The sequence below is a fragment of the Lithobates pipiens genome, unplaced genomic scaffold (assembly GCF_037356315.1).
Source record: "Lithobates pipiens isolate NorthernLeopardFrog02 unplaced genomic scaffold, aLitPip1_a1.2 Scaffold_30, whole genome shotgun sequence".
Classification (NCBI taxonomy): Eukaryota; Metazoa; Chordata; class Amphibia; order Anura; family Ranidae; genus Lithobates; species Lithobates pipiens.
In genome coordinates, this window is record NW_027507791.1 from 124798332 (window position 1) to 124813325 (window position 14994).

The window sequence follows — 14994 nt, forward strand, 5'->3', positions numbered from 1 at the left end:
TTTTAAAAATTTTGGGTTGTTGTGGAAACAAGCCTTGGTGATAAAGCATGAGTGGAGACACCTATTTGCTATGATCACTCTTAAAGGAGTGAATTTGCCTTCCTATGGGTAGATTTCTTCTTATTTCCTGGTGTTTCCCTCCGTTTGTAAGTAGGAATCGTTTTTAAGTCAGATGTTTGTAACTAGGGGACCGCCTGTACCAGTCACTGCCTATTGCTGTTACAGGGGGTGTTTATATTTATATTGATATCAATAAAAGAGATAAAAATTTTTTTTTTTAAAGCGACAGTGTAAAAATAATAATACTAAAAAAAAAAAAAAAAAAAAGTTTAAAAACGCACTCCTGTTCCCCCGGCGAACACATGCGTTTGTCCGGCACACATGCATGCAAACAGCGATCACCCCATACATGTGAGGTATGACCATGAACATCAGATCATGGGCAGTAATTCTTAGCACCAGACATCCTGTGTAAATCTAAAGTGCTAACCTGCATAGTGTAGCCTATGGATAGTAAAATTTAAGCTGCTCATTTCCCCTGTACAGCCACTTTAACCCACTTGTCTCCCTTGAAAGAGCAAGACATGGCTGCCAGAAGCTGGAGAGCTTTGGAGATGTTTTGAGTTTGGACTTTGACCAAAGAACCATGAACGACATTACATCTTGAACCCTAAGTTGAGTACCTGTTTAGTTTACTTAATGCGTACATATTGTACATGCTTATATTTTGCTGGGAAGAATAATTGTCTTGTGCATGTTGTAGGCATATTTTTGTAAGCTATTAGTTTTGTTGAATTGTGTAGCCTACAATTGTATGTGCAGCTTTTCTGTTTAGTAAAGCATTGATACACTACAGAAGTCTAAGCTTCCTTGGTTTTACCACAAGAACCTCAATAGATAGACTAAACCCTTCCATTGATTCGGATGTTCATACCCTCAAATTAAACTTGTGAGTGTGCACTTTCAGCCCATATCAATTCTATAACTAAAGCTTAAATATGTTTTGGTAAATACCTGAAAAAAACTAAAAATTGTGCCTGTGTCCAAACGTATATGGACCTAACTGTATAGCTAAATTTAGTCCAGATATTTTGTTTTACCAGTAATACAAGATTTCACCCATTCATACGTCTGACAAGAAGTAGTAACAGGCACCAATTAAAATCTAGAACAGCTTTTGTTGCAGTATTCACTTTTAATCCAGAGCTCTTCCCTGCAGTACTTATTTTCCAACACTCAATGCTCTCAGTCTGATATCAAGCATCATTTAACCCACTTCCGCTGAACTTAGGTCATCATTGTGGACCCATCTCAGCCTGTGAATGGCAATGAAAGGAAAAGCAGCACAGCGATGAGCTCATTAACTCAGACCACTTTCTCCTCGATCAGCATTCTCTTTGTCAATATATGAGCTTCTTGGCTTCCCCCTATAAAGTATATCCCCCTCATAGAGGGGTCACAGCTTTAATCTACCATATCATTTTCTACAGGAAACATTTAACTTTATATCACTATTTTCAAATGGTGTGCATGGTTGCAGACTGTAAAATGTTGTAAGTGATGTATTAGAAGTGAAGCTATAGTGGCTTACCTTGTGTAGGGAGCTGGTGGCTGCACTCTGCAGGTAAAGTAAGTAGTGCATGATCTTGCAGAGCAGACAACCATAGCTTACTCAAAGTGGAAATATCAGCTTGCACCAAGGAAAGGAGACTGTCGGTAGGATTCCCTTCAGACACTCCTGATGTCTTCCTCTCCATGGCAGCGATATAGATCTGTTAAAGAATGTACTGCTTATTTTGCTTGAAAGGCAACAACTATTATGTTTATTTATTGACTGTTTTTAGCAATATATTAACATTTCTTAAAGGAAAAGTTTTAATCTTAATCCACTCAATTCAAAACTTAATATAAAATGGATCTGTACTTTACACCATGACAGTAAAGCCTTACATGGCAGCAATAACAGGATTTTTGTACTCACCGTAAAATCCTTTTCTCTGAAGTTCATTGACGGACACAGCAGCTCTTCCTGACGTTAGGGTTATATCACCCCTTTAGGAAAGGACTAGGCAGAACATGTTAAAAACAGCAAAACTGCACAGTACCGCCCAGGGGGCAGTCCTACTGGCTATAACCCCACACTGCATCCAGCAGCTCAGTTTGTCAAAAGCAGCACAAACAGAAAAAAGCAGGGGTGGCTGCTGTGTCCGTCAACAAACTTCAGGGAAAAGGAGTACAAAAATCCTATTTTCTCTATTGTTCATTGGCGGACACAGCAGTTCTTCTTGACCTTAGTGATGTCCCCAAGCAGTGTCAAAAAACGAGGGGTGGGAACAGCAAACAACAATAACTCCACCCATAACAACCAGAGCTCCTCAACAGAGGAGTTGCAACCTTAAACAGCCGCCTGCAAAGCCTTGCTGTCGAAACAAGCATCCGAAGATGTGCTCACATCAACCTTGTAAAATTTTGTGAAAGTGTGAACGGACGACCAGGTTGCCACCTTACAAACCTGAGAAACAGACGCTAGATGTCAGAAAGCCCAAGAGGCACCAATTGCCCTGGTAGAATGCACCATGATAGGAAAGGGAGGTGCCCATACCATTATGGCATAAGGCTGAACTACAGTCTGTCTGATCCACGAGAGATGGTGGCCGATGAGACCGCCAGTCCCTTTTTTGGACCAGCCACAGATACAAACAGCAAGTCAGACCTCCGAAAAGGAGCCAAAGCAGACAGATACACCTGCAGAGCCCGGACCAGGTCCAGGGAATGCAAAGCCACCTATTTAGGGTGTGACGGCTGAGGACATAAGGATGGAAGCACAATGTCCTCATTTAAATGAAAGTCCGAAACAACTTTTGGAAGAAATGAAAGCTGCGGACGCAGCACCGCCTTATCCTTGTGGAGGATCAAGTAGGGAGACTTGCAAGACAAGGCCGCCAACTCAGAAAACCCTCCTGGCAAATGTAATGGCCACTAGAAAGACCACCTTCTGAGAGAGTGTCAATAAGGGAATCTCCCTAATGTTTTATAAACTGCGGTTTCTGAAGCACCGAGAGCACCTGATTCAAATCCCATGGAGGTAGTGGTGGCCGAATCGTAGGGGCCACATGTCGAACCCCCTGAACAAACACTCACCAATGAATTAACCACCAAGGGTCGCTGAAAAAAAGACAGCCAAAGCTGATATCTGCCCCTTAAGGGTTTCTGATCCACTCCTCGCTGCAAAAAACAGCAGGATCCTGGAAAGTGTCTATGTACGCGGACGCCACCCCATCTCCTCACACATGGAGATGAAGGCCTTCCACGTACGATGATAAATCTTCAGAGAAGATGACTTCCGTGCCCTCAACATAGTGGATATAACCGAATCTGACAGACCTCGGTCCCTTAGCACCTGGCTTTCAACAGCCACGCCATTAAAGAGGAAGTAAACCCTAATGGGTTTACTTCCTCTTTCATTCCCTGCAAAGGCAAAGCATAATGGACTACTATGCATCGCATAGTAGTCCATTATGTGTCACTTACCTGACACAGGAGCCAGCGAAGTCACCGCTGTCCCCTGTAGTCTGGCGCATCCATCTTCTCGGTGGGGTCTCGCAACCCCGCCGCTGTCATTCGGCGAAGCCGCGATTACGTCACTCCCGCGCATGCGCACAGGAGCCGACACGCGTGGCAGCTCCGTCGTTGAAGATGCCGCGCTCAGTGCGCCTGCGCGCCGCTGTCTACGGCGCATGCGCCGTAGACAGCGGTGGCTGTCTTCGGGCAAATATCTCCTAAACCGTATAGGTTTAGGAGATATTTCTTGGACCTACAGCTAAGCCTTAATCTAGGCTTACCTGTAAATCAAACTGTGTTGTAAGGGTTTACAACCACTTTAAAGCCAGTGACGGTAAAGCAGGATGAAATATTGGACCTTGCGACGGAAGGTCCTCTCGCATCGGCAGTTGCCAAGTAACATCCGCCACCATTTGTACTATGTCGGCATTCCATGGACGCCGAGACCAATCCGGGGCAATCAGAATCACCTCGGCCACCACTCTGCGAAGCAGAAGTGGTAGAAGTTTGAGTGGGGGGGAAGGCATAAATCAGCCGGTAATGCCCCCATGGAGCCACCAACGCATCTGCCCAGGGATCCTTTGACCTGGCCACAAACCTCTGTACCTTCCGATTGAGTCGAGAAGCCAGGAGATCAACATCTGGCGTGCCCCACCTTAGGCAAAGGAGCCGAAATACATCTGGATGTAACGACCATTCCTCTTGATCCAGCAAGACTTGGGTAGTCCCCTTGCCAGTTTTCTATGCGCCGGTCTGCCCACCGCAGGATGTGAGCAACCTCCAGTGCTGCAGCCGAGCTCCTTGTTCCTCCTTAATGGTTGACATACGCCACCACGTGGCATTGTCCGACTGGATCCTGGCCGGATGCCCCTGCAGCCTCTGTGACCATGTGGAGAGGCATCGTCTGATTCCCCGAAGCTCCAGAACATTGATCAGCAGGCGGGATTCTTCCTGGGTCCACAGACACTGGGCTGACTGCAGGCCCCAAACTCCCCCCCAACCGGTCAGGCTGGCGTCTGTTGTGATCACCGTCCAATGAAGAGGAAGGAACGACTTCCCAGACCGAAGAGCCGGCAACCTCAGCCACCAGAGCAGGGAATCCCTGACTAGCCGGCTCACCCAAAATTGACAATCCAGGGACAACTGAGATTTTCCCCATTTGGAAATATCTCCTTTTGCAAGACTCGAGTGTAGAATTGAGCATAAGGTACCGCCTCGAAAGTGGCTACCACTTGACGACCACCTGTGGGACACCAACTTTAACGCAGCTTGAAGAGTCTGCAACTTGTCTGAAGGGAGAAAGACTCTCGCCTCTAAGGAGTCCAGAAGCAAGCCCAGGTACTCCAGGCGTTGAGTTGGTACCAACACTGACTTCTGTAGGCTCAGTACCCAACCAAACTCCTGAAGAGTTCGCATGGCGATTGCCAAATCCTCCCTTAATTCTGAGGCGGAAGCTGCCCTCAGAAGGAGGTCGTTCAGGTAACCCACGATTGTGATACCTCGCTGCATTAAAAAAAAATTGGGGCTAGCACCTTGGTAAAGACTCTCAGTGCTGACGCCAGGCCAAAAGGGAGAGCTACAAATTGGTAGTGCTCATCCCTGACCGCAAATCACAGAAACCTCTAATGCTCAATGCATATGCGTCCTTGATGTCCAGGGATGCCAGAAAATCTCCCTGATGGAGAGTAGCGACCACTGAGTGAACTGATTCCATCTTGAACCTTTGTACTTTCACAAAGCTGTTGAGGGCCTTGCGGTCCAGGGCTGGACGGACCCCTTCCTTCTTTGGGACTACAAATAGATTGGAATAGAACCCCTGAAACCTTTCCGGTGTCGGTACAGGTACCATCGCCCTACTCAGCAGCAGGTCCTGTACTGCCCCAAACAGGGCCTCCCGACGAGCTGGAAGAAGATGAAAGTTGGAGGGAAAAAGTCTGTTTGGCAGACAAGAAATAAACTATCTTGTACCCTGAGGAAACCAGTTCGCAGACCCACTGGTCGGAAAGCAGGGAGGTCCACCGAGCTGCAAACTCCCGAAGGCGACCCCCCTTCATGCTGTAACAGATTTGTTTGCAGGCTTGTTTGGCTTGCGAAACCATGGATGCTTTTGTCCCTCATCAGGCACCTTGTCAGACTGGGAACGCTTACCTGCCGACCCAGGCGGATGAAAAATCTGCTTCTGAGCAGAAAAGGAGGGCCCTTGCCAACAGCGTGGCTCCTTACCTTTCCTGGACTGTGGGAGCAACATACTCTTACCACCAGTAACTTTCTTAATAATGTCATCCAGGGAGACGCTAAATAGCCTCTCTCCCTGGAAGGGAAAGTCCACCAGTGCTTTCTTAGATGCCTGGTCTGCAGACCAACATTTCAGCCAAATCAGGCAACGTAGCACCACAGCTGATACTGAGGCTCTAGAGAGCAAGGGGGTCGTATCTAAGGCCACATCACAGACATACTTAAGGCTCTGTGCCAACTGGTCTGCTAGCTCCACGCAGACTAGGGAAGCATGTTGCTTCTCCAATTCATGATGCAACAATTTAGCCCATTCAATCAGCATCTGCGATACCACGGCTGTGGCTAACACTGGCCGCAATGCTGACCCCACCACAGTAAACATAGACTGGGTAGCCGCCTCAGCCCTTCTGTCCGCAGGGTCCTTGAAAGCAGGAGTCTCTTCCACCAGAATCGTGGCTACCTTATTTAAACCGGATACCGGAGGTCAACAATCAGAGATGTCCCTTTCTTCAAGAAACTCTCCTCAAAAGGGGTAACGCACCGCCATGCATTTCAGGACTGAAAAGGCCCACTGCGCTTTTCCCCATTCCTTGTAAATAAACTTATCAAAATAAGTTAGGTAAGGAAAAACCTTAGGAGTGCGGGCTGGCTTGTGGAACCCCGAAAGTGACCGACACCTCTGTAGATGCCCCTAGCGAATCCTCCATTTTTAGGGTATCCCACATAGCTGTAATAAGTGCTCCTACAAGCTCCTTTTCCTGTGCCGACCCAGACATGGAGTCTTCCTCACTGTCCGAATGGTCCTGGTCCGCATCCTCTGCGGTCACAGCGGGGCCCGAGTCTGAATCAGAGCTTTCCCCAGAAGACTGTGGGGGAACAGGACATTTTTTTTTTTTTTTTTTAACTCCCTTGCGCCCGCAAGCCACTTCCACCCTGGCAACAAAGGCCTCCAGGACCGCCGACAGAGCGTCCATAGGCACCGCAGGTGCAGGGGAACCAGTTGCAATCACAGGGATGTCTGGGGAAGAAGCCCCAGCTTCCGACACCATGCTGACCCTCACTCGCCTCTCACCACTTAGGGACCTAAGGCAAGTCACACAAAAGTTCACCCTCCTAACTGCACAGACTGAGGGGCAACCCACAGGACTCACCACCCTGACCCAGGTACTATGATGTACTGCTGCCGTCCGCTCTCCCCTGTGCCATCCACGAGGTGTCTGTGTGGAAGCGTGCTGTTCTAGAAGGAAACAAGTGCCCAAGTGCTAGAGGCAAAAACCACCCGAGGCTACTAGAAAATGACCGCCGGATGCCTCAGCAAAACACATCCGAGAGCGCAAAGTGAGTGGCTGGCGAACTACTAGAAAATTGCTGAAGGCAAAAAAACTAGCTGTGGCTACCACAAAATGGCCACGGCCCCAGGAAAATGGTGGCGGCGGCCTCCCCACATGGCTCAAACAGCACAGACACCCACTGTGGCCCAGAAAAAAGGGAAGAGGATGAGCAGACCCCCAACACCCAGCACAGCCCCTGCCAGGACCCAGAGCGCCCCCCCCCCCAGGACCCCCGGACAGATATGTGTACCGCACCCCCATGTGCCCAGTCAAACAGCGGCCCATAGCATGGGGAGGAGGGAAAGGACAGGGAGAGAAGAAAGGGAGAGTGAGAGACCCCCTAGTCGACCTCCCAGGGAATGCCCAGCTACTCCATCCTGCCGAGACAGGTGGAACCATACTTACCCCTCCTGCAGGAACCACTGGAGGCATTCCAAAGAAAGAACCATCGCCCGAGCAGTACGGGGAGGCTGTCGACCACGGCACACTGTGACACAGACAACAGTAGCCCGGTCATATGTGTGCCCTGGAGCATATAGCTCACCGGCCACCCCTGGAATAGATGGGGCATGTCGTGTCATAGCTAGGGCCTGCTCACGCTCAATGGCCAGGCTGGGGAAGACTACAAGGATCTATATTATCCAGCCTGTCACCCAGCATGGCTGTTGATTGAAGATCACGGATCACAGGAATCAAAAATGCAGAAAAAATAAATTCCCAGGACCAATGGTCCCATTGGGAGCTAGGTCCTTCTCCTACACTAGGCAGAAAAAACTGCTGGATGCAGTGCGAGAGGTTATAGCCAGTAGGACCGCCCCCTGGTCGGTACTGTGCAAGTGATGCTGTTTTTAACACTTTTCTGCCTTGTCCTCTCCTAAAGGGGAGATATAATCCTAAGGAGAGCTGCTGTGTCCGTCAATGAACAATAGAGAAAATGATTTGTCTTATTATTAATCTGCATTTTTGGTCTCTGAAGTTGTCAATTCAGGGGAAGGCTCTCTTGTCACAAGGAGCAAGCATTGTGGCACATGTGCTTTCTTAAGTCCAGGTGACAGACTTTGTGGCTTTGCACTATTCTGATCATTTGCAGTATTCTAAGAATCATGCCTTACTCCTTTCCTCTCCCCCTATTTGTGACAAAGATGTCAACAACTGGATTGGGTTTTTACAGCCAATCAAAATGGTTTTCTAGTCAAGGGAATTCAGCGAGCAGGATGTCTACCAAGAACCCCCCCCCCCCCCAAGCATAAGCATGCGTATTCATCTGATGCAAACTTGCACGTATGTAGCATAATTTCTTATAAGAAAGTTCCTGCAGTGCTCTTAGGCCGCTTTCACACATGCATTCAGTTTGTTTCATCAGTTCAGTCATGTTTTTTCAAAGAAAAAAAACAGATCATTTAACATCAGTTTTTACATCAGTTCTTTACATTAGTTCTTTACATGCACTTAAAGCAGAGTTCCACTCAAAAGTGGAACTTCCGTTTTAAACACTCTTCGGACCCTTACATGCCACATTTGGGGGTTTTGACAGGTAATTCCTGTCCCACTTCCTTCTTCTGGCAACCTGGGCGATTCCTCCACTCCCCATCTTCTGGGACACGTCACAGTTCCCAGATTGCCTGGCCACTAGGAGAGCGCAGCAAGACTCGCACCCGGCTGTGAAGCAGCAAGCGGTCACAGCCAGGTGTCCACAGTTGCAATGACGGCAGAGAGGAGGGGATGGAGCGCGAGGCTTCAGGTGGCTGCATCGAAAGACCGTGGGACAGGTAAGTGTATTTATTAAAAGTCAACAGCTACACTTTTTGTAGCTGGTGAATTTTAATAAACTGAACTGGAACTCTGCTTTAAACACTTGAGTGAATTTTTTTGTTTATTTTAAAGCTGCACGATTCTGGATAAAATGAGAATCGTGATTTTTTTTTGGAATTTCTCTTGAAATTGGGCTAACTTTACTGTTTACTTTTTTTTTAATTCATGGAAGTGTATTTTTACACACATATGTAAAGTGGTTGTAAACCATTACAAACCACTTTGACCTACAGGTAAGCCTAGACTAAGGCTTACCTGTATTTCCAAGAAATATCTCCTAAACCTATACGGTTTAGGAGATATTTACAAAAGGACAGCCACCACTGTCTAAGCGGCGTGCAGGCGCACTGGGCAGCCGGCAGATCGCGGCGATATGCCGCGAGTGTCGGCACCCGTGCGCATGCGCGGGAGTGACGGCATTGCTGCTCCGGCGAATCACAGCGCCGGAGCAGTGAGACCCAGAAGTCACTCCGGGATCCATGGCAGCGGCGGACATGAAGACTGAGGACCGCTTCGGGGGCTTCGTTCTCAGGTAAGTTATTCATAATGAGCTAGTATGGTATGCATACTAGCTCATTATGCCTTTGCCTTGCAGTTTCCGTTTTTTATTTTATTTTTTCAACTGCCTTTACTTCCTCTTTAAAAGCTAAACATGACAGTTAGCACCAGCAAGTGAGGGAGCCTGTCTGTATAGACTGCCCCCTCGCTGTATATACTGCTCTCCTGCCTTTCTCTGCCACAACGCCCCCCCCCCCCCCCATCGATTTTTCATCCGATTTGTTTTTTTGGACAGATGAAGGCTAGGGCTTTTATCAGTTAAAAAAAAAATGGATGTTGACAGAAGCGGATGAAAACAGATGAAAATAGATAGATCGTCTGTTATCATCCATTTTTGCATTGATACAAACCGTCAACTGTCATCCGTCAACAGATGAAAAACGGACTAACGGTCCGTATGTGTGAAAGGGACCTTATCTGTGCACAAAACAAAAATGTCCGTAGGCAAGTCTAAGGCTGGATTCACATGGTGTTTTTTTGTTCAGTTTAGAAACTTTTTTTTTTGTAAAAAAAACGGACAAGGATGGCAATTTTTACTTGCAGTTTCATATCTGCTAGTGTCCGTTTTTTTTTTTTTTTTGTTAAAGTAACTTCAAACACTACATATAGTTGGTTGCTAAGGAGGGGGTGGGAAGCCAGTTGCTGTATCCTTACCAACCGATGCATTATCAGCTGTTAGCGGGGTTCTGTGCTGATAGCTTAACGGCATGCCCCCCCAGATCCATACCAGACATTCAGGTCTAGTGTGGATTCAGAGGGGACCCCCCCTTATGGCAAAAAAAATAAAAATCCCCCCAAAATCCATACCAGACCCTTATCATAGCATTTAGCCCGGCAGGACAGGAAAGGGAGGGGACGAGTGAGCACTCCCACCCCTCCTGAACCATACCAGGCCTTATACCCACAACTGACGGGGACAGGGCCTTTTAGCAACCAGCCCCCTCCTTAGAAACCAGCTATAAATGTGTGTTTAATGAGGGGGGAAAAAGGGGGGGTTTAAAAACGGTTGTCAGCAGATTGGATCTAAGCGGATCGTCCCCGCACATCTGTTTTTCACTTTTTCCAGGTTTTTTTTTCTTCCGTTATATAAAACGGAGCTTGGCGGAGACGCATGCTAGCGGATGTCAGTGGGTGGATGATCTTCTGCTAACATCCGCTATCTCAGAGATACATGTATGTCCATTTTTCATCCGTCAACGGATGGATGAAAAACAGATATAAAGGACACCCATGTGAAAGGGTCCTAAAAAAGTTTTATCTCCTGCCCAAGCCCAATGCTGACAGCAGATGCAGGAAGGCAGATGTCATAAAATTGTTAAATAACAAAGTCTTATTTATTTTCCTGGAAATCTGACTGATAGTATTGCATAAGCAACCTTCAAAAAAAGTGTCTGTTACTAGTGGCCTAAGAGCTTGTGAGGGTTTATAGTCAGCCTTCTGAGAAACCTGTACCAATTTAAGGGTGGAAATTTGGATTTTTACTAATTCATTCTTTGTGACTAGTTTCCTTTGACCAGTTCATGATGTGCTCCATTTACCTCTGCCCAGGCTTTCAGCACAGTCAAAGTCTCCATAGTAGTAGTGCTCTCGCTGTATACACTGGAGGTTTCTTTTGTCACCTGCACTCTACTCAGAGAAGACAAGAGGAGCTGTTGAACTCTGTGTAGGTCTGATGGCTCCTTCACAACTCCACTGGCCAGCCATGTACTGCACACCTGTATCAGAAATGACCAAGACAAGTACTTTATCAATGGCAAAACACATTTTAAACAAGTGAGCCTAACTTATATTACCACAAAACAGAACGTCTGTTGGAGAAGGATAGTCATCCAACACAATACGAAGGGAAGTTACTAAGCAAAGTAGCAACACAGCTAGACAAAAATGCACGTCTCACAGTTGAGAGGCGGCTGCAGTGCATTCCCATTCACTAAAATCTGATGCATTTGGCAGGCGGCAGTGCCTGACCAATGCAACAAGGGGTAGTATTCCTTGACGAAATGCAAATCATAGCAGCACGTGCACACCCTCAGATGCTGCCTTTGCAACTTAAGGGGGAGGGGTTGTGTTTTTACCGCCCCTCAACTGCAAGTGTAACCTAGCACTTAGGTGGAAAAAGAGATGGCAAGCGTCACCTGGCAGGCTCTGGCAGTAACATCAGGTGGAGTATCCATGTTAAATGCTGGTCTAACAGCTGCTAACACCTGTGGGAACAAATACAAATCAGAACCATTAAAGCAGGAGCTCCTTTATCCAAGGTGTAGTATACACAAAGCATTTGATATTTGTTTAGCAGTTGTGTTAAAGGACTGCAGATGAGGACTAGTGAGGCTATCGGCTACCAGGTCCATGCTTAGGGTAATACTAAAGCCCCCCCTTTTTTCATAAAAAAAAACAAACAAACTTGTTATACTTTCCTGCTATGTGCAGTGGCTTTGCACAGAGCAGCTCGGATCCTCCTCTTCTCAGGTCCTTCGCCGGCAAACCTGGCCCTTCCCTCCTGCTGACTGTCCCCACAGCAAGCAGCTTGCTATGGGGGCACATGAGCCACCGCTCTGTGTGTCCATTCAGACATGGAGATGCGGCTCAGCCCTGCCCCCTCTCTCTTCACTGGCTCACTGACAGCAGTAGGAGCCAATAGTGCCATACTGCTGTCTCGGCCAATGATGAGGGAGAGTCCCGGGCAGCTGAGCCTCTCCTGCAACATTGCTGGATCGAGATGGGCTCAGGTAAGTATTAGGGTGGCTGCTGCACACAGAAGGTTTTTTTATCTTCATGCATAAAATGCATTAAGATAGCAAAACCTTCTGATTTTACACCCACTTTAATGCTAGTAGGAAATTTGTTTATTACACCAGACAAAATGTGCAGTGAAAGCACTAGATTTGCTCAAATTGGCAGTATGGCAAGATGTCCCTATATTAAGCACTGAGATAATCCAGTGACAAAATCCACTGTCTAAAAATCATGGAAAATCTCCCCTTGCAGTCTCACTTTTATTACAGGGGAAAGACTATTAGTTCGGCTTAACCACTTATCCACACAGCTCTATGCCTTCTGACAACTTACATTGGCTTGGTACTGCTCCAGTATAACATGTCCAGGGAATTCCGGCTCTGGCACAGCAGAAAACTGATGTATAACTTGCAACAAGGCCTGCAGCCCCACCAAACGCAGCTCTTCACTGTGATCTGTGGCAGCCATGAAGGACATGCGAATCAGATCTTGAAGATGAAGCACCAGGAAATCTCCTGAGAAATACAAATACAGAACAGAAAAAAGGTCTGTCTATGTGATAAAAACTTGCAATATTACAGAAAGAGCTAGCAACCTGGGAACAAATTTTTTATTTTTCTGCAGTGTCATGAATCAACTTTTGGCAAGGTGCTACTATAAGGAATTTATTTTTAATGTATGTATGCAAAGTGAGGTGACCAGTCTATTATAAATAAGCTCATCAATAGGTTTTAAAAACGTATTTGTGTGTATAACCTATTTAAAAAATGGGCAGCCACATTATATATGTAGACTGCGCCTTTTGCTCAACAGTGATTTACAATGCTTGTGTCCTACTAGGCTGTCCATGTATGTACATTCCATGACCAAGACTGAGAGGAGGAGAGATATTTTCCCATCACTGAAGAAATCATCTAAGCACTAGGATCTGCCATTATAATTGCCAATTGATGATGATGCCTGCATGCCATTTTGATTTGATCCTCTCTGCTCCAGTACAAAGTGGAATTTCAGCACAAAATATAAATATAGCTAGAAAAAGAATGTTAATATTTATCATTGTAGTCCTAATCCTGTAGTGCGCTGTACAGTGAGCTGCAGAGAATGGGAAAGAAGGGTGAAGTGTTGATTATGCTTTATGCTAGAATGTTTTATGATAAAATGAAAGTATGATATTGCCTTCCAAATTCAACACTGCATAATATCCCCAGGACTCTCAAGCCACAGCTTACGATCAGGTTCTTTGTGCTTCAGCTCCTGAGCCTGCTCCATGCTGAAGTGGGCCTCAGCCTCATTTTCACATTGTGACATCAACAAGCATACACATTCCATAGAAAACACTCTTGTGTGCCAGCGAGGGCTAACCGCGAGGGCAGAGGTCTCCTCCTTTTGAGATGTGAGGACTGCATCTGAGCAGTGTTCACCATCATCTTCCTGGGTGGTATCAACTGAGGCCACTGCTGCAAAATCTGGAAAAAAACAAAAGAACAGGAAAACTAAAATAAGGTACAACTACAAATTTCTGGAAATGAACTATTCATTTTAGCTTGTGAGCAGATTCATAACTATTCAAACATAACAGTGACCTCTTGTATACCTACCCGCAGAGGCAGAAAGAATGTCTTTATGTAGGCGCAGCCAAAACGGTAGCCGGCTCAGGCCTGTACAGCTCTGCATGTGTAACAAGGTTTCCTTTACATCTCGCAGCAGCTGCCGATCACTCTCCTTGTCCAGGAGACTCAGCAAAACTCCTTCCAAGCCAAGTTCCCGCATGTTTACATCTGGTCATGGGAAGAATGTCAGAAAGTCAAATGCAGTAGTTATTAAAAAACATACCAATATATAATTGAAATTGTTCTGTTATATTTATTCATTTAGTGCAATCATGTCTGAAATTCATAGCTGTTCTTTTGTTATCTTAGGAAAGAATATTAGTCCACATAGGTCTCAACTTGAACTAGTTAAAAACTGCATTTTTGGCAGAACAATTTTTGCCCTGTCATTAAAGCTGAGCTTCAACCTTTAAGCAACATATACACGATCAGAATATAGTACAAAATACTGCTTTCAAAACGATCGTAAGAACAGACGATCATTCGTCCGATAATCTCATGGTCTCATTGCGTGTACTAGGCTTTAATCTTTTGTCTGAACTGCTTAGCCAGTATGAATTACAGGGAATCTAACTGGTCAACACCCTCACATGGACAGATCTGACTAATCAGAAGCCATCTAGCCAATACTGTCAGCACGGTGAGAAGAGGAGAGAAAGCCGCCGGGATTGCAATTGTTTTTGGCGTCTGACAACGGGGAATGGCAGCTATCTGGTACGGCAGGACCGGGGGGATGGGGAGGGGGTTCAGTGTAAGGTCACCTTACAGATTTTCTTTGTCATCATTGAGCCAACTACTTTAATTTGAAAACCTGTAAAAGCTCTGCTATTTTAATGGAATTCCAAAGCAATTAAACAAATGGTTGAAAACGATTGTCGATCTGACCCTACTAATCATTAGAAAATCAAACAAATAAAATTTTCTTTACTATTGTACAAATGTGGAAGTTTGTTCCCCCTTTATGAGATGTCCTCTGACTTCTCCATGCTTTCGCTGCCTCTGCATCTTGGGGACTGGTTAGGTGCCCAAAAAATAGCACAGTATTGTTTTTATAATTAATTAAAAGAAACAGGTGTGCTAATCTATAAGACTATTCACAGTGCAAAAATACATGACAAAAAAATAAAACAAATTTGATAAAATAACTC

The 14994-nt window shown here is 46.0% G+C and overlaps 1 protein-coding gene across 2 annotated transcripts in view; it reads right to left on the minus strand.

Moving 5' to 3' along the window:
* Positions 1-14994, minus strand: part of HEATR5A (HEAT repeat containing 5A) — a 277562-nt gene that overhangs the window by 63036 nt on the left and 199532 nt on the right. For both annotated transcript variants that reach the window (XM_077464810.1, XM_077464809.1), the window contains 6 exons: positions 13835-14014; positions 13466-13702; positions 12567-12748; positions 11633-11701; positions 11036-11212; positions 1592-1772 (listed from right to left, as the gene is read on the minus strand). In XM_077464810.1, the coding sequence (XP_077320936.1) occupies positions 1592-1772; positions 11036-11212; positions 11633-11701; positions 12567-12748; positions 13466-13702; positions 13835-14014 (1026 nt within the window). The remainder of the gene's footprint in view (positions 1-1591; positions 1773-11035; positions 11213-11632; positions 11702-12566; positions 12749-13465; positions 13703-13834; positions 14015-14994) is intronic.